At 37.6% G+C, this 20363-nt stretch overlaps 1 protein-coding gene across 6 annotated transcripts in view; it reads right to left on the bottom strand.

Moving 5' to 3' along the window:
• man1b1b (mannosidase, alpha, class 1B, member 1b) overlaps positions 1 to 15580 on the bottom strand; it is a 31409-nt gene extending 15829 nt beyond the window's left edge. For 2 of the 6 annotated variants that reach the window (XM_067520847.1, XM_067520841.1), the window contains exons 1-9: positions 12096 to 12379; positions 10911 to 11030; positions 9923 to 10031; positions 8997 to 9115; positions 7170 to 7303; positions 6995 to 7089; positions 6704 to 6883; positions 1850 to 1998; positions 656 to 844 (exon numbers count right to left, since the gene is read on the bottom strand). In XM_067520847.1, the coding sequence (XP_067376948.1) occupies positions 656 to 844; positions 1850 to 1998; positions 6704 to 6883; positions 6995 to 7089; positions 7170 to 7303; positions 8997 to 9115; positions 9923 to 10031; positions 10911 to 11015 (1080 nt within the window). In that variant the 5' untranslated portion in view covers positions 11016 to 11030; positions 12096 to 12379. Of the gene's footprint in view, positions 1 to 655; positions 845 to 1849; positions 1999 to 6703; positions 6884 to 6994; positions 7090 to 7169; positions 7304 to 8996; positions 9116 to 9922; positions 10032 to 10910; positions 11031 to 12095; positions 12381 to 15543 lie in introns of those variants that run through there. The other 4 variants (XM_067520843.1, XM_067520845.1, XM_067520846.1 and 1 more) reach the window with 4 other exon arrangements.
• Between the last annotated feature and the right edge of the window lie 4783 nt (positions 15581 to 20363).

The following is a 20363-nucleotide window of genomic DNA, read 5'->3' as shown; positions in this document are numbered from 1 at the left end:
CATAAAACTTTTCCAAAATAGTGAAAAGAACAAACCCCCAAAAAATCTCATGAGAAGCTTTAAAAAGCACTGCTAATTTAAATTTAATTTAAAACCTAAATCCTTAGTTGTCGCCAAATAGAATTTTTAATGTTGATGACAATATGATAAAAAAAATTCTAAATTACAATAAAACAAATTCTGAATGTCAAAGCCCAATGTCAAACCACAAACCTAATTCATAATAACAAGTTACCTCTCTTCAATTGAGATAAAATATATATTTACTACACCCTAACACCATATTTACTCTTCTAGCCAAAGTGAAATAAAACCATTATCAAACAATGGGGTTTTTTTAATGCATTTTTGCAAACCCTGCTTTGGTGTAAGAGGAATCCTTACAGCTGTATGATAAGGCATATAACATGTTAACAAGACCTTACAGGATCCAAATGTGACCTGCATATTGTGAGCCAAAGAATTATTAGTCAAAAGCTTACACCTCACCACAATCTAATGGAAAAGGTGATCGTGGCTGCTGAAAAGCAATAAAAGAAGCAGGTGACATCAAACTGAACCTATATATATATATATATATATATATGTATCAATCTTAAAATTTGCTGAGCAGACTCTGGATAAGCACTGATGTATCACATGGTTTGTTGATTACCTCGTACTGTGGTTGTTGGGTGAGGCGGCTAAGCTCTCTAAACTCCAACTGAATGCTTGTAACCTCTGCCACAGTGCTGTCTGAGGTCCAGCGAGGGGGGTGGGCTGTACCTTTCCCAATGTTTACATCAGAATAGGGGATTTTGGATGGTGTGTTGAAGGCTGGCATCAGCCTGGAGCCGATGTCTTTCTGTAGAGGGAAAGTGCAGATTAACAGCAGACAATTGCAGCTAAAAAGTTGTGGTATATAGACCGTTTTAGATACAAGTATTGGCATTTATGATACACATCTACACATCCATCCATTATCTGTCACTGCTTTATCCTATTTTGGATAAGCAGTGGAGCCTATCCCAGCTGTCAATCAACAATAAATTAATCTCCAACAGTTTTAATACAGGTTTAAGTCAAATACAAACACCTAAAATAGGCTGCACATTCCACCTTATCAAAATCAACTTAATTTAACTTTATTTATATAATGCTATATTATAACAAAAATCATCTCAAGACACCTTTAAGTAGTAAGTTCAGGCCCTTACAGAATACATTTAAATAAAATTAATAAATGTAGGTTTTAACTTTGGCTAATATTGTGGTAAATGACAGTAACTTTGGGTTTTTACTGTGTAGACTAAACAAGCTATTCGTAAACATCATATTAATTAACATAATAAAATTAAAAACATTCAAGGATGCAACTATTTAGGGAAATATATTTTCAGACATTATCAAAATTCCTGTAATCAAATAAGAGATGCATTATTACTACTTTACTAGTCAACAAGATATACAAGTGATGTGAAACAACAACAACAAAAAAAAAACAACAACTCACCAATACCGGTTGATTAATGGAAGAATCATCTTTATTGTACCAACAGGGTAAAATACCTCATGCTAAATATATTAAATTAGGCCATGTGCCATCCTGGTATTATAAAGATGACTCGTTAGGCAACAATGGTTGACTAATGACTAATGACTAATGACTTATTGACTAAGCCATTTCATTTTATTTCATTTTACTTTACACTCTCCCAAGTCCAATTAGAAGACTAGCTTTTCCAACAGGAGATTTCTTTATAGTACTTTAAATTCAGAGACACTGGCTATGGTGAATATTTAAATTATTCAAACATGCTTACATTGTTTTTACGCTGGTATAAAGAAAGATGAATGTGTGTTGACTCACAGCTTTTTCTAGGAACATGCTATCTCCACTCAGATGGTAGGTACTCAGCAGGCCTCCCAGGATGCGGATGGTAGTCTCAAACAGGTTGACATCTACATTTTTGTTGAATGTGAGCTCTGTGGCCACCCATGCCTTTGCTTCTTCAAACTCTGCAATACAAAAATCACATTTTCTGTATAGCTAAATCACAGATTTCTTTAAACATTTCAGAATATGTTTACTAAAAATGGAAAAGTAGTACTGCAATATGGAGTTAGACTTTTTTTTTTCTTTCTAAAGTCAAGATTTTTTGATGGTAAAAAACATGGCTCAATGACACACTGGAGCCACTACTTGAGTGAGAGACATATTCAACTCAACCTCTCCAAGACCGAAGTCCTTGTTTTCCCAACCACACCTTCAACACAACACAACATCAGCATCAACATGGGATCTACAGTGACTGTCCCCACTAAATCGGCCAAAAATCTGGGGGTCATCATCAATGACCAACTGAGCTTTAAGGACCACATCTCCTCAGTCCCTAGGGCCTGCAGATTTGCTCTTTACAACATCAGGAAGATCACAGCCTACATCATGGAATACACAACCCAACTCATTGTACAGGCGCTGGTCACATCTCGTCTTGATTACTGCAACACTTTGTTGATGGGGTTACCGGTATCCACAATCAAACCCTAGCAGATTATCCAAAATGCTCGTCTCATTTTTAATCAGCCAAAAAAGGTCTCTACACTGGCTTCCTGTAGCTGCTCGCATCAGGTTCAAAGCCCTGTCTCACAGGGTGGTTAAGTCGACAGCTCCCGCTTACCTCAACTCACTCATTCAAGTCTACAATCCTTCCCGCCCACTGCGGTCTGCCAACGAACGACGTCTGGTGGTCCCAGCACCGCACAGAAGACACCAAGTAAAACATTTTAGCGCAATGATCCCACGATGGTGGAACGAGCTACCAAACTCTGCACCCTCAGCTGACTCTCTCCCAATATTCAAAAAACTGCTGAAAACAGAACTCTTCCACATCTTCCTATGCACTTAAATCTCTTTAATAAAAAAAAAAGAAAAAAAAAAGAAAAATCCTTTCTGCTCTTTCTCGCACTTGCATCTTGTGAACTGTGAACACTTTTCTAATAGGACTTTGCTTTGATGTTTACTCCTTGACTTAGATTTTTGCTGCCTTGTACATCACTTGTTAGTCGCTTTGGATAAAATTAAAATAAAAATAAAAATTTTCATCTTTTGTAATAAGTAAAGATTTTGGCTTGGAATGCAGCATTTTCAATGGTATTTCATAAAATTTACTTGGAATTACTTAGTTATTGTCTTTTTTTGGTTGTATTCATTTAGATGGTAAATCAATCAATGAATCATAATTTAAAGCACAGAATAATGGTCAAATCAAATTTGCATGATTTAATTGTGGTGATTGTATTGCTGAAAAATTAAGTTATAAACAATAGGTCATTGCCCAGAGGTAATGGCAACCCTATCTCCTTAAAATGTTGTTCCTATATAATATATATACTACTACTCTCCTTTCGGCTTATCCCGTGAGTTCGGGGTCGCCACAGCGGATCATTGTCCGCATGTTGATTTGGCACAGTTTTTACGCCGGATGCCCTTCCTGACGCAACCCTCCCCAATTTCTACCGGGCTTGGACCGGCACTGCATCGCTGGGGAGGGGGAATGGGCTGTTAGGGGTTCAGGGTCTTGCCCAGGGACACTTCGACATATAGCCAGGGCCGGGGATCGAACCACTCACCCTGTGGTCCGTAAGCAACTGCCTTTACCAACTGAGCTATAGCGCCCCCCAACTGAGCTATAGCCGCCCCGTTGTTCCTATACAACTAAACTGCAAAAATTAAATTTTTATTGCAAATGTTGATAATTATGTTTTGAGGCAACCTTTTTGTGAATGACTGAAACAGAACCTTTATTATCAAAAAGGTAGTTAAGCAGGTATAAAGCGCAGGACTATGAAGCCACAGACCAAAGATCAATTCCTGAGTCCTGTTCTCTGGCTAGGTTCAGGCAACAAAACCACCAAAGTTAGGACTGGAGAAAATTCATAATCAAACGTAATCAGTAATAAAACATGTTTTTTTTTTTTTTTTTTTTACATTTTCCTCTTTTTGTAACAAGCTGCTTTAACTGCCTACACAACCATAAATTGCTTTAATAATGCTACAGTCACACAAACTGGATGAGCTGCAGGATTGCATATTTCAGCAGTGAATTAAACATGATATTTATCTGCAACGTTTAATATTTTGGTCGCCAAAAATATGTTTTCTGGTAACATTTTATTTATTGATATGTTCAGTATCAACATATATACAATGTACTGTGGTTGTGATTATATTCCTCAGGAAAACATAATCGGGTTTGCAGTTTAGTGGTATAGGAACATTATTTTTTGTTGTATAGGAATATAATTTTAGAAGACAAGGTTGAGCATGGAGTTGTATCCATGCTGACTGAGTATGCCTTGCACATGATGCAGATCACCCACTCTTACTTTCCCAAAGTAAATGGTCTGGACTTCTATAGCAGTTTTCTGTCGTACTGTTACCCAAAGCACTTTACACTGATTCCCCGATGTGAAAGGAGGAGCAGGGAATTGAACTCTTGGATCTGTGGTCAACTGCTTTACTTCCTGAGCCACAGTTGCTCACCCAAAGCATTTAACTAGACATGGCACTTGGCATTCCATCTAAAAAAAGGTCAACGTTTGTTTCATCAGACCAGAGAGAAGTGGTTTCCACCTGGCCACTCCACCAATCAGACCTATACGGTAGAATGGCCAGTTGGAAACCACTCTTCAGTAAAATGCACATGACATCCTGCCTAAAGGACTCTCAGAAGCAAAATTCTCTTCCTGTCGAAGGCCCTTCTCTCTTCATCCCTCAGTTTGGCCAGCTGGCCAACTCTAGGAAGAGCCCTGATGGTTCACTGTGCTCTTTGAGACATTCAATGCTGCAGAAAATTCTCTGTACCCTTTCCCAGAGCTATGGCTCAATACAATCCTGTCTCAGAGGTCTACAGACAATTCTTTGGACTTACACACGTGTATGCTTTTTCAAATCATGTCCAATCAACTGAATTTCTAGTGGACTTCAATCACGTTGTAAAAACAACAATGATCAGTGGAAACAGGGTGCACCAGAGCTCTATTTGTGTCATGGCAAAGGCCATGAATACTTATGTACATATGATTTGTTTCATTTTCATTTTGTTTTTTTCAAATTTGCAAAATTTAAAACAAACCTTTTTCCCACTGTTTTTGTGGGGTTTTGTTTGTAACATTTTGAGGAAAATAATGAATTTGGTCCATTTTGGAATTAGGCTGTAACATAACAAATGGTAAATGGTCTGCACTTATTTTCTACTCATTGGTACTCAAGCACTTTACACTGCTTCTCATTCACCCATTTGCAGGTTGAAACTGTCAGAAAGGTGATAACTCTACTATATATTCATTATTGATGTCAAAGTGGGTAGTGGAGATGCACTGGAGTGCATTAAAAGAAAGATGGCTCAAATGTTTTGCCCACCCTATTTAAAACAAATTAACAAATACATTTTTTTAAACCTATTTTTATATTTATATTATTTATTTTTATTAGCTTTTTTTGGTTTTTTTTGTGATTAGTAGCACCTTTTCCTGTGGTGTGATAAAACTCAGAACTCATGTTCACGTCTAGTTTACAGATAATTTAAAAATAATTACAGAACGATATGTCCTAATCCAATAAAGGCAGATTCTAACCACGAGGACAGGACTCAACAGTGAAGTGATGTCCCTGCTCAGGGCATGTGATGATGCTTTTAGAACAGGGAGCCCACAAAGCTACAAAGAGGCATCAAAATATCTGGGGAGGGGCATTAAAAGGCCAAGCGCAATTATCAGCTGCGCATCAAGGTCCACTTCAACCACAAGAATTTCAAAGGCATCTGGCAGAGTATTAAGACACTGACTGGCTACAACAACCACACAGCGAGAATTTGTCCAGACAATGCCCTTCTAGACACACTAAACCAGTTCTTAACTCGTTTCGACAGTCACAGCAGGAAACCTGACATCGTTCCAGCTTCTCCAGCAGACGAGATTCTGTTACAGCTGCAACCACAGAGCTACCTTTTAGATCTGGTCCAGATGGTGTTCCTGTGTGTGTTATAAGGCCTGTGGAGAGCAGCTACCAGAGGTATTCACAACCATCTTCAACCTTAAATCTGCAATCATCATTCCGATACCCAAGAGGAACGCTGTCAACTGTCTGAATGACTACCATCAAGTAGCTCTCACCCCATTATTTACAAAATGAGAGACTTATCCTCCCCAACATCGAGTTTACCATCCCTGTTGCAAATAAGGCAAATAGGTTGACAGAGGAGGCCGTCATGATGGCGCTCCATCATCATAATCCATTATTTTTGACTTCTAATACAAAAGCACACGTCTAAAGACAAATTCACTAATTTAATCAAATCCTAAATCTCTTAAGTAACAGAAATAACACTAAATTTTAAAATTTATTTTGAAAAGTAGATATTATATATTATTAAAATTATTGTTATTACTAACTGTCAAAGGATGTTTGAAAATGTTTACAAGGTGCTTTTCTACTTGTTTATTGTTTGATCGTTGGTGCAGTCCTAAGTTAAAGCACCAGCCTTGAATCTAATATTATATAGCTTGATTAAAGAAGAAAATATTAAAACTCTCAACTTATCAAGAACTCCAGGTCTACCAACACAGGTCTGAGGTGCTTTTTTATAGGGTAATTTATTTAGAAACTTCTGCCTTTGTTCCTCACTGTCATCAAAAGTAGAAGGCAAAAAGACCAGCGTACCGTCTTTGAGCCCAAGGATCCACATGGTATCCAGGGCATCAATTAGCGTTAAACCCAGGCCAAACCATTCACTGTAGGACTTGGAGATAGGCCTGAGCTCATCATGGCCCCAAGCAAAATCTTTATATCCCTTCCATGCATGTCTAAAAGCCTCCCGTACCGCCTCTAGCCAGATTGCTTCTGGAATACAAAATAAAGAAAAGCTGTCAATTTATTATCCTATCTAAGTCTTTTAGAATTTTTGCTTAATTACATTTATAATTAAATAAAGCAGTCAGGTGAAGCAGCTACCAGACTCTTTTGATAAGACTTCGTTAGCACGTGAATCCTCCTTATTTTCCAAGGTGCCTTCTGTGGCCTGCTGCCCCCGAACTGCACCATGCCTGCTAAAAGCAACCAGAGGATTGAAAAAATAAAACAAACACAAACCAAATCACGTCCAGTGTGATTACACTTTAAGTCTCACCTGATGACTCCCTCCTCCTCTCCTCCATTCTTACTGTCAGCAGATTTGTCCTTGATCATTGTATCCGAAGTGTTTCCTTTTTTCTGAAGCCGATTCTGAAGGACAGGAGGTCCTCTCCTATTGTATAATTTCCTCTGAGGTAAATGGTTATATATATAAAAAAAACAAAAAAAAAAACAACAACACTTGTTTAAAATTTGTTTACAATTACAAAGCCTTCATGTAAGTAAGCTGTCAAAAAAAGATATGTCTTCATTAAAAGAAATGTTAACAGTGACACCCTAGTCAACTGGAGTTTTTAAATTGATTACTACTACGATTAACTGATGGGAATAAATTTGTCAGATGACAAAAATAATCTTACCTAGTCATAAATTTTGGAACAGGTAAGAACTTACAATTTCCAAAATACTTGCCATGTGTCCAATTAATTTTTTTAAGAAAACATTTTCTTTCGATATTAGAAATCAGTGCTCCAGGAACATTAAAAAGGCAACCGTGCATAAATTCCTTGAGTAAACGGTCAAGTCAGTTCTAACCAAACTGCATTAAACTCACAATAAAGTAAATGATAAGTTACACAAACCCCCTCCTACTTCCAGGTGACTTGATATTTATGTATTGCATTTTTCCTCTTCTTCCAAGTCTGTACTGCATCATGTACATGACATCACTGCAGATTGATGTCATGCACACATTTTAAAAATTTAATTAAATAAAAAAAATGTCTCGACCTACACTGAGTATTTCATTAACATTTGCTAATGAAAATAAGAACTGGAACGTTGGCTACCATTGGTAGTCTGATACAACCACGGGCTATATTTGAGGTTCTTTAGCTACTCTGTTACCTAGCCAGATGTTCGACTGTATTTGATTGTAACCACTGGTCATCTGCATCTTATGTGTGACCAATTGAGTACAAACCTGCATCACCAATTCACACGGTAACATCTGAGCCATGGGGTGAGTTGTATTGTAGTCCTATGATGCCTGTTCTGTTATAGGTTAAACACTGGTAACCTTCATGGTTTTAAGGATTTGTCAGGCCGCATTCGTTTAGACTATGTGTTAAAACCGAGTAAGTATTTGACTATTCAAAAATACAATACAGTAGTTTTATCAGATAATCTTGTTGCTCTATAAATATCATTTTTAAAATACTTAATTCTAAATTCAAGTCACCTTTAATTATATAGTGCCAAATTACAAAAAAATCATCTCAAGCCACTTTACATAATAAGTCAAGATTATACAGATATGTAAAGAAAACCAAACAAATGCCATTTGAGCAAGCCCTAGGCAACAGTGGAGTAAAAAAAAAAAACTCCCTTTAGCAAAGAAAACTCCACCAGAACCAGGCTCAGGGAGGGTGGCCATCTGCCTTGACTGGTTGGGGTCTGTTTATAAATTCACTTGTTTGTCCAAAAATCATTTTCTTATTTTAAACTACTATAAATAGATAAATATTGACAGTATTTAAGTTAAGATTTATTTAGGTTAAGTATAACTGACTCATTTGTTAAGTTGTCGTTTATTTGGTTTAAGATTTTGGTTTTGTATTTCAGGCATTAGCCTCGCACTCTCTAAAGACATTTGTTGCTGAAAAATCCATATCAGTCGACAACTAAAATTAACACTTATTTTCAGTAGTCCAGTGTTACAACATACCCAAAGGCTATATTGCAGTCTATGTAACATAGCATAAGGTAGCACATAATGTCTATCCAATAAACAACGCATGCAACACCACAGACACAAGAGAAAGTGTTTTTCCAGAATCTAAAATTCTCTTCAGTGCAAAAAACCCCAAAACATTACAAACACCTGGGAAGGTTGCTCTGGCGGTAGGTGTCGGCCTATTACGACAGGTTCAGGAAGGACATGGGGGATGGCAGGCCTCTCGACAATGGAACTGTCTGTGTCTTGCTCCTTCTCGGTAGGGCCTCAACACACAAACAGATTTAGTAAATATTTAGATACTATTACTGTATTAACACTCGTCCTGTTCTATACAAATGTATGGCTAATAACACAAAGTGGCTTTTAGTCATCAGAAATTATCTAAATGCTGCTTTTCATAGTTCACTGACTTTGAGATGAGGTCATCAAGGTTATTTGTTTACTAAAACCAAGTAATATTTATAATAGTATGTATACTTAGGGATTACAATATTATTAATTATTCATTTAAAAGTCACCTATAATCATTTTGACTATTAGTTTTTCATTTAAATCTACATTAGCCAAAATGCACAGGATGATTTACAAGCACACAAATAAACACACTAATTTGACTTTAAAGAAAAACGATAAGAGTAAATTGCTGACCCACTGGCTTACAAGTCCCTCGACGGGCAATTAAGATGTAATAGCAAATAAAGTTCTGAGACCTAACAATCAGTAAGGTGCTTAAAATTTTGTAAAATGCAATATTACTCATTTACTGTACTTTCACTTTCTCAGGTCTTGAAATAAAAAAGTAGCATTAAATTGAAGAAAGGATCATTTTATTCTTTTGTTTCTAAATTGTATCAACTTTCTCTCCTTAAAAAGAAAAAGTATTTTATGTGGCAGATACTCTAAATATTTTTAATACAGATTCACACCTACTTGTCTTAACTGCATTACAACCAAGATAAAACTTGTCATTCTGTTTCATGCAACAAGTTCCCTACAAGGCACTGACAGAACACCAGTGGCTCTGACTCATGGGATATATTTGGATATGTTTAATGTATAAAGGGCCATACCTCTGATATGTGCAGTAACACCAGGATAGGAAACAAATGCACAAACAAACAGTAGAACAAAGATGAATAAGATCAGGCTCCGCTGCAGTCTGGACAGCTGTTTCCATTTCTGCAGGCACACAGAAATGAGGCAAGAGGAGAATGAGTTTTTCAGTTCATGGAGATTTAATTTTTTTTTTTTTACACCATAAAGATGACCTCATTGACAGGTCTAATTATGCAACCAGAATAAATGTGCTTGTGCAGGTAAAACCTTTTGAACAGGAGAATGAGAAATATAGACCTGCTCTGCTATCCCTTTAACTGTAATCAATTGTTAATCAATCCATAAACATAGTCCCATTAACACATTTGTCCCAGCACCCAGCAAACAAAACTCTTCAGCTCAGTGAACCCAAAATGGTGGAACGAGCTACCAACTGCATGCTCAACAATCTCACTCCCAATATTCAAACAACTGCTGAATACAAAACTCTTCCACACCTTCCTATGTAGGTAAATCTTTATTTGGTTTGCATGCTTCTACCAATGACATAACACTTTTGCCCATGCAAAATGCCAATATGGAAATAGAGGTAGGTAATATTGCCACATTTTCAACAGTCAAACTGCTGTTGTGACAAGTAGCTTTGACTCCGTGTACACACCTGACCTAGGGCTTTCCTTAAAAATGTCATTATAGAAAATTTCATTATACTAAAATAATCCTCTAGAATGACATTTTGAGAGCTAAAATGAGCTAAAATGTTAAAGTTGACAATAAACGTTTAATAACTGCACTACATTACAGGAGAGAAATAAATATTATCATGATCACAATTCAATTTCAACATATTTTTTCACAGACAGCATCTAAAGCCAGCACTAGAAATAGTAGAATACAAGATTGGACTCCTTTTCATCTTATTGGTGGAGTGGGGAAGAGCACTAACATGAGAGAAGAAAGGTAAATGGAGTTATGAGCAGCTCATATTTGCAACCCACTTACCCTCCAGTAGGACTGCCTCCTCCACTGCTTGCTGTTATTATAAATTCCACTTCCTTGTCCAGAAAAGCTTATTGATACATAGTCCTGTCGAGATTGTGGGTACATCTCTGTTACCCAGCCCTGGAAAACGCAAACACAATGCATGGAAGTGAGTGAGATTACTGGATAGAATGACAGGAGTAGTACCATTTAAAAAATTGAGGTGTGTTGGTGATATGAAAATGAATACTGTCACACATTAAAGGTTCTGCCCAACAAACTTATTTTAGTTTCCTCCACATTTTTAAACAGGCATCGCCAGAGTAACCTATATTTCCAATTGCCATCGCTACCACAGCCTCACGTTAATATCAGCCCATAATTCAACGCCTGGTGCTCCTGGGGATCGATTTTATGGAAATATAACTTTAGCAAGTATAACTGAATTAGCATTAGCTGTCCCCACATCTGAAAACTTTCTTTTTTATCCTGTGGGTTCAGGGTCGCCACAGCGGATCATTGTCCGCATGTTGATTGGGCACAGTTTTTACGCCGGATGCCCTTCCGGACGCAACCCTCCCCAATTTCTACTGGGCTTGGACCGGCACTGCACAGCTGGGGAGGGGAATGATCTGAAAACACCATGATTAATCAACAGACTAAATGTATGGATAGTGTAATGTTAAAACGAATGACGATATGGCTGACAGTGGTCAACATGGCCATTCTTTACAAGCATGTAGGTGGAGAAAGGTGATCATATATTAGTACCTAACCCAAGTGATACTTAAGTAACTTAACAGTGTAGCCGCTAACGTTGTATTTAATAGATGTTGTATTTGCCTGATAACAGGCAAATAGATGAGAAAGAATGTTCACCTATATAAGCGGTACATATTTCCTGTAACTACAAACAATGTTATTTACCTTTCACAAAAAGGTAAACTATGCTGTGGCACACGTCTAACTTTAGCGGCTAGTTCGCCCACGCGCCAGTGGCTCACTAACGTTTCTGCGAATCAAAGCCCAACTGTGGACCGAGGCATAACTCGAGGCCTAAAACTACCGCTACTATGTTAAGACAGTCGACCAATTTCAAAGTTCAGCGGGTTTCACTAACCCTAACCCAATTACATTAATATATACAAAAAAAGTTTTGTCAAGAATTTTAAATGTGCAGCAAACAAAAGTTGTTACTGTAATTACCTTATAACTGTCGAGCGTTAAATGTGCAACCAGTCAAGTACACAGCAGTCAGCGACAGTGTTTCAGCTGCGGTGACAAGCTAGCTTAACGGTAACGAAATAACCTCGGCGGTCTCTTCATGATTAAAACAATTCGAAAACACGAAGGCTTTTCAATTGATAGTCCTCATTTAAAATATCAGCCATACAGTAGGATCTCTTCTAGTCAAATGTCATCCACTTGTAGCTTTGGATGTGATCCTGTCCACTGATAATTGTGAGATGGGCTTATGCTGCATTCAATGACTACATTGGAATGTCGGAAATAACCAAACTTAAACATATTTTTGTTTTTCAAATGATCGTTTAATTGTTTCCAAATCTTAATGGCAGTATTGTTTGAGTAATTGTCTCTACTACTGTCTATATGTAAATGATGAAAAAAGTACTTAATTAGAAATGAATAAATACATACCTACATACAACCCTAATTTAAAAGAAGTCGGGATGATGTGTAGGACATAAATAAAAACAGAATGCAATAATTTGCTAATCTTATCAACCCATATTTTAATCACAATAGAACATAAACAATATATCAGATGTTGAAACTGAGGCATTTTACCATTCCATGGAAAATTTTTTATACAGCTTTTTTCAAACTCTGTTCCAACTACTGAAGGATGCCTTCCTATCAGGGGCAAGGTGCGCTATGGGGTTTCTTGTCTCAAATGGTTTTAAGTTTTTTTTCACAGATTTTACTACTATAAATATTGCCATAAAATGAATCTCTGTATGTGGCAGGGGAGGTATCTCAATCAGTAGAACAGGGTCAGTGGCCTGACTCCTGGTCTTCCTCACTGCATGCTGAGGCGTCCCTGGGAAACACACTGAACCCCACAGTTGTCCCTAGTGTCTGATCTTCTAAGGCATCACCTGTAGCATGTATATTACACATTTTTACTTTTCACACTCCTCAGCACAACACCCTCAATTTCTCTTTTGTACAAAATCTACAGATTGCAATACAATTGTTTATGCCCAAAGCTTTCACCCCATTTATTTCACCTAGGAAAAGTTTACTTGTAAGTCAGCGTATTAGATTAAAAATAATGTGATAACGCATGAATGAGACATGTTATCCAAGTTTAAAGAGAAATACTATAAAGATTTGCTAGTGTTGCAGAAAACCAGGTGCATTCATAAAATTGAGAAACTTATCTTCAAATTCAAAAACCGTCCAAGTCTAAACCACACTTTATTTACTGCACCACGCTTACCCCCAAAACAAAGAATATCAAAGACATTATTCTGGCACATTTGACAAAGCGACGTAAGTTTAATAGACACTTTTGAGGATCCACTCATGATGATCTTCAAAAGGGGAAGAAATTTAAGGGATAGAGTTGTCAGGTCACATGACCATTTTAAAACAATTGAACAAAACACCCTAAGGAAACTATATATGGGGAACTTAAATAAATTGTAAGTTCACCAAAAATCTTAAAGCTTTTAATCATTCCCTCAATGATAAATTGATTTATATCAAAGATTTTATTTCCAGGAAAACCAAAAATGTCAACTATGACATAATGCCCATGTAAAAAAAATATACACAGGGGAGACATATTCTCTTAAAGAACATATCACAGAACACAGGACTGCTGTTAAGAGAAATGACATCACTAACCCTGTTGCTTGTCATTTTAACAATTTTAAATCAGTTATAATCTTTTGTCACAGGGATAGAAGTAATCAGACTCAGTAAAAGGTGGAAATATTTTTTTAGAAAGGCATTTTTTGACTTTTATCTCAAGAGTCTCAGTTTAAGGACAGTACAATGCTTCTGAGAAACAGACATGCTTGGTAGGCCATTTTGCAACTGCAGTAACCTTTGCTGGTTTGAGATGTAGATTTTACATAGTAACAATGCAAGTTGTAGACAAAACAGCTTCAGTAGCAGCTGCTACAGCTCATAAACCTGCAACCATACTTAATAATTACCTATAGCTATTAAATCATTTGGTAAGGTCTGAAAGTCCTAAGCACTGTGTGCAGAATATTTTTATGTCAGTAAAAGTCAATTTTAACTTCTACAGTCCAAGTCAGAATATCAGTCACGGCCATATGTTTTTTTTTCCCCCCATGTGTAATGTCATATAGGGGTTGGGAGATCTCGACATAATTATAATTACATGGATGGCAATAGCCTGCCAAGCCTAAGAATTGTTTTTTAATTTTCACATCCAGACTTGACTGGATGCTTGCAGGACCCAATTTATTAACCTCTGGAGTTATATGGTCAAGATAGCACGCAGATTGCAAAGCACGTTACTTCTTTCAAAACCTGTAGATGTTTTCTGTCAGAAAAGAAGTGAACACACAGAATTATCAATCAGGATGGACAGGAAAGCTAAAATACGCAATTGCAAAATCAGTAACCAAAAAAAAAATAACTGCTGTTAACTGCTTCATTTACAGGTCTATAGGGCTTGGATCAATCTACATTCCCCATTTGGTTTCTTTACTGGCAAGGGGGGTGTTACAGGGTGAATGGGAACCTCTTCAGAGCTAAGTGGATATTGTCGCTTACATAATCTAAAGTTGAACTTTGGGTATACAACAGAGTTGCCCAATTCATACTGTAGTAGCCCAAACTTTGTCAGGTACTATGGAAAGCAAAGCTTTTTCTCAGCTGCCAGTGTCATAAGTGTTATGTCTAGTTCTGATTGAGAATATAAGCTATGAATACATCTAGCTTCTATGTTGAGTTACTCTAGCTAGTGTTTTTAAATCTGAAATTAGCTGTTGATAAAACCCTGCTGGTAAAACATTAGCTCCCGGCCAGCAAACTCTTAGGAGGAAGGCAAGCTCAACAGCATCATACGGGGGGTCTATGTCATGGTCTGTATAAGTAATTTGCAAAGATCCAGGTTAGCAGATGGCCAAAGGAGGTACAAAGAAAAAAGGGCATTTATTATAAATAATTTGCAGGGGTGAACACAACTAAAAGTCACTCCACAAGGAGAGTAAAGAACTTACAGAACAAAGTAACAAAACATAAAGCCAAAATGTAAACTTAAAAACCCAAAAAAGGCAGCTTAAACTGGGGACTATGCCAGGGGAGCAGCCAAAACAGACTATACACGTACATGGAAAATGACAGACAGGACAGCTAAACAAACAGGGTGCACACATACAAGACAGACAGGACACTGACTAGACAGAACCAAATGTAGAGTACACCCAGAGATCAGACAAAACTGTAACTAATATAAACACAGGTAAAAGGATAAATGAACAAGGACTAGTTAACAGAACTAAACAGGAACTGACAGACAAGAATAAATAGTAATCATACGAAGGGTAAGTTAAAAGGGGAAAGAATAACCAATGCTGGGAGCAGGATATAAATAGACAGGCGAAGGATAAAATAAGGTAATAACATAACATAAAAGAGTAACCAAAACCTGCGAGAGTCCAGAACAGGGAATGATCCAGGGGCGTTGGGTGAAATATGAACTGGAAGAGAACAGTGGGAAGAGCTGGGTATAAAAGGACAGAGGAACAGGTGAAACAAATCAGGACAAACGAGGAAGGTAAAGAAACCAAACAGATTAACAGGAAGTGGCACAGGAGGAGCAACTAAATAAAAGCCAAGAACAGGAAATAAAGTTGGATAACTAAACACAGGAACAGGACTGTGACATTCTACAAAGTGTTGAATGTTTGTGATACCACTGGTGAAGGCATGAACCAGTTAACAGTTAGCAGGGCCATTGTCACAGGTCACAGCTTCCACCTCCTGTAAAGTTATACATAGTGAGTAAATGTTGCATTGCTGTGACCCATTTCTTACCACCAGTCCTTTGTGGATCATTGTAATTCCTTCATTCTCTTCTTTCATTCTCCTGCTCGTCCATCTTACTGCACTCCTCATATTTATATGTCTCAACATTTTTACAATCTGATCAGGTCTGTCACTTATATGTCTGGGATTCTACCTGAAAACTTAAGTGTCTTCAAATAAATCTCAGGTAAATCCAATATCTCATCGATTCCCTCCTCTGACCGTGGCAGATCAGACACCTGATTAACTTTTTTTTAGCCTATGAACATCAACTCTCGCACAAAATATTGAGATGTGTTAATGTGTTATACAAAATACAAATGTGTTAATGTAGAAATCCAAAACAGTTTAAACTGCTTCAGTGAACTGCAATGTATATCAAATTGTGCTTGTAAGAATAAATGGATAAATTCAAAGAAAAATAAGTTTAAATACATACAGTAAGTTGCTGCTTTAAAGTTTCTCTATGGAAGTAGAATAGTAGCCACATTATTTATATGTGTACAGGTATTTGTGCATCCGTACTTAGACTTGTGTGTCTGTACTCAGATTTGTATTTCACTTTGTGTGTCAGTAGTCGGATTTGTGTGTCTGACTCAGATTTGTGGGTCTGTACACAACTCTGTAACTGTAAATAATATTTGTGTGTATGTAAAATAATGTGCAAATATATTCCATTAACAAAACTCTATTTAAATATCTAATTATCTGAGAAAACACTTAGGTAAACTTAAGTAAATGTGCTGGAAAGCCTCCCAATTGGCTGTCTTTGAAAACTCTAAAATGTTTTTGTAGGTTGAGAAAACAAGTGAGTTCTGTAGGGAGACAGACTTGCACGGCAGCAGTTGTGGTTAGGCACCAAAACTGACAAATAACTGACCAATAGAGGTTAGTAGAGTTTTACTACTGCAGGATAATGCTGTGAAAGCGATAGTGCCCAGATCTGATTACTCTGAAGACTATGGCTTCTCTTTTTAGGAAATGGACTTGAAACAGAGACATCTGAAAAAAAGCCACTGAAAGCGCTTTGTATATGTGTAAATGATATGTGACTGAAGAGTTAATAATCACTCTAACAGCGGGCTTATATGCTTGATGTTCTCATTTTAGGTGTATGAGAAATGCTCTCTGTGGTTCTATCCTGCAGGGGAAGAAACTCTTTTTCTTTTCTCCCTCAGGCAGGGTGTTTGTGTATAGAAGTATACTAGTAGCAAAATTATTTGTATGTGTACAGGGATTCGTGCATGCATATTTAGACTTGTATGTTTCAATCTGTGTGTATGTACAGGGATTTGGGTGTGCGTGCTCACACTTTTGTGTCTGTACTTGGATTTGTGTGTGCGTACTCAGACTTGTGTGTCTTTACACAAATCTGTAACTGTAAATAACATTTGTGTGTATGTAAAATAATGAGCAAATATATATTCACTCAAAAAACTCAATGTAAATGTCTAGTCTAATGTCTAATTATCTGAGAAAACACTTAGGTAAACTTAAGTAAATGTGCTGGAAAGCCTCGCAATTGGCTGTTTTTTTACGGGTGGAATTTTGCTACTTTTCTGCCATCTGCAAGATTTGTATGTATACAGTATGATTTGTATATTTCCTTTGCCCTCAGCCCGTGCTCCCAGCCTCAGCCTTTCAGGCCAGATATGGTAAGCTTACAGTGTGCCTTAGTCTAAGTCTAAGCTGTTAGAGTGATTATTAGCTCTTCAGTCACATGCCTCTATATCTTTTACACATACAAAGCGCTCTCAGTGGGATTTTTCTCAGATGTGTCAAGTCAATTTCCTAAAAAGAGAAGCCATAGTCTTCAGAGTAATCAGATCTGGGCACTATCGCTTTCACACCATTATCCTGCAGTAGTAAAACTCTACTAACCTCTATTAATCAGTTGTTTGTCAGTTTTGGTGCCTAACCAAACTTCTAGGTTGGACTACTGTAATTCCCTACTTTCAGGATGCCCCAGCAACTCCCTAAAGAGCCTGCAATTAATCCAAAATGCTGAAGCAAGAGTGCTGACTGGAACTAGCAAGAGAGATCATATTTCACCTTCACTAGCTTCTCTCCATTGGCTTCCCATTAAATTTAGAATAGAATTTAAAACGCTGCTTCTTACATATAAAGCTCTGAATGGTCAGGCTCCATCATATATAGAAGAACTCATAGCACCATATCATCCCAATAGACCACTTCGATCTCAGAATGCAGGCCTACTTGTGGTTCCAAGAGCCTTTAACTATCAAGCTCCCAGTTCTGATTCAGGAAGCAGACACCCTCTCTACTTTTAAGTCTAAGCTCAAAACCTGCCTCTTTGATAGAGCTTATACTTGGTTATAGTCATGCTGCTATAGCCTTCGACTGCTGGGGGACCCCCCTCCTCCTGTCACTCTCTCCTCTCCTCTCACTTCAAAATTCAAAACTACTGTATGACATTAACTCTGTGTGTTTTCTCCCGTAGGTGTCTTTCTCCGTCTCCCTCTCGCTGTCCTTCTTTGCAGGTGTCCCCGGGCTTTGAAGCTGTGTGTTTTCCTGTGTGCAGCTACTTGTCCTACCAACCTGCCCGATGTTTTGTTGTTGCTTTTATTGCTCTTTTTCTTTTTTCTCTTCACTTTCCACTCACCTCAACCGGTCAAGGCAGATGGCTGCCCACCCTGAGCCTGGTTCTGCTGGAGGTTTCTTCCGTTAAAGGGAGTTTCTCCTCTTCACTGTTGCCTAGGGATAGGCTGAAGGGGGAGTTGTTGGGTTCTCTCTATACATCTTTATAGTCTTGACTTTATTCTGTAAAGTGCCTTGAGATGACTTTGTTGTGAATTGGTGCTAGATAAATAAAGTTGAATTGAACTGAATTGAATTGAATTGAATTGAATTGAATTGAATTGAATTGAATTGAATTGAATTGAATTAACCTTAACTAGTGCTGTGCAAGTCTGTCTGCCTACAGAACTCACTTGTGCTCTATTTTCTCAACCTTCAAAACATTTTTGAGTTTTCACTCCTATGTTCAGTTTAGTGAGAGCCTCGAATCCTAGTCTGTAGGACCCATTCAGTACAGACCTTTGCCCTTGCAGCCTTCTCGTACATTTAATCCAATGCAGATTTATTTATAGCCCGTAATTTAGCTCTGCTCATTTTTTCATCTGCCCATTTATGAAATCTAGAATCCAATACGCTGCATCAAAATCAAAATGTATCAGCAAGTAGGCTAAGTAATCTCACATCCTGTCTTAATAAAAATTCCACCTACTGCTAGGTTAGTAAAATAGGTTCTTGACTGACAGTCAATCAGGTTTTGATGGTCTTAACTCTGTTCACCTGCCAGCACAGAGGGCATCCCAGCTTTTGCAAAATGCATACTTTTACCTTGTGGCCACTTGTTGAAATAAATCTAGTAGGGAGGGAGAAGCAGGAAGACTTTTCTAATTTGGCTCATCATCCTGTTTGTGAAGCAATTTTGTCATGGATAAACTCAGACCACAGCAAGTCCATATATTAAGAAAATAAATGTATGGCACAATGGTACATATTCTACCATATACCAATTTGTATCAGAGAAGATGACTCACTCAGTTAAAAGAAGCATCAGTCAGAAAGGAAAAAGGCAAAAAGCAGAAGCGAAAAGCTATTATATATAGCTATTATTATGGTAAATGCTCTGTACTTATATGGCACTTTTCTATCTATTGGCACTCACAGCGCTTTACACTGCTTCTTATTTGCCCATTCACACACACAATAACACACAGATGGGGGAGCTGCTAGGCAGCTGGCCAACACTCACCGGGAGCAACTAAGTTGGGGTTCAGTGTCTTGTTCAAAGCCATTTCGACCGGAAGAGTCAGGATCGAACCAACAACTGCAGGATTGATGGATGAACGCGTTATCTTCCTGTGCCACTCTCGCCCCAGTTATTCTAACTTCTACTCCCACATATTTTCTTCTCTTTAGCAACAGTTTTCAGGGATTTTATCTCCCTTTCTCACATAGACATCATATGATATTCTTTGCCAAAGACATCATCCCATTTGTTTCCCAATAACTGTTCTGAGAACTGTTCAACTTTGGGACATAAGCCAGGTCATACTGACCCCCTCTGATATTGTTGACACACACACACACACACACACACACACACACACACACACACACACACACACACACACACACATTCCCTGTCTCTGATTAACAACCTACAAGCAGACAACTTACAAGTACTCCTATATTCGTATATGTAATACAATTTATATATTATATTTGTTCTTATAGATTGACATATTATATTATACATTAACTCTTATATGTAATCTCGAACCACTACAGTCAAACATTATAGCGGCTGAGATGAGCAGGCACATGGATCAATACATGAGCAGAGCCCAGAAAGAAATAGGTAATAACTTCAGAGTAGCAAAGCAACAGCTACTGGTAGATAAAGCAGTC

This window comes from Channa argus, chromosome 11, assembly GCF_033026475.1.
Source record: "Channa argus isolate prfri chromosome 11, Channa argus male v1.0, whole genome shotgun sequence".
In the NCBI taxonomy this organism is placed as follows: domain Eukaryota; kingdom Metazoa; phylum Chordata; class Actinopteri; order Anabantiformes; family Channidae; genus Channa; species Channa argus.
This window is presented reverse-complemented; position numbering and strand designations above follow the sequence as displayed.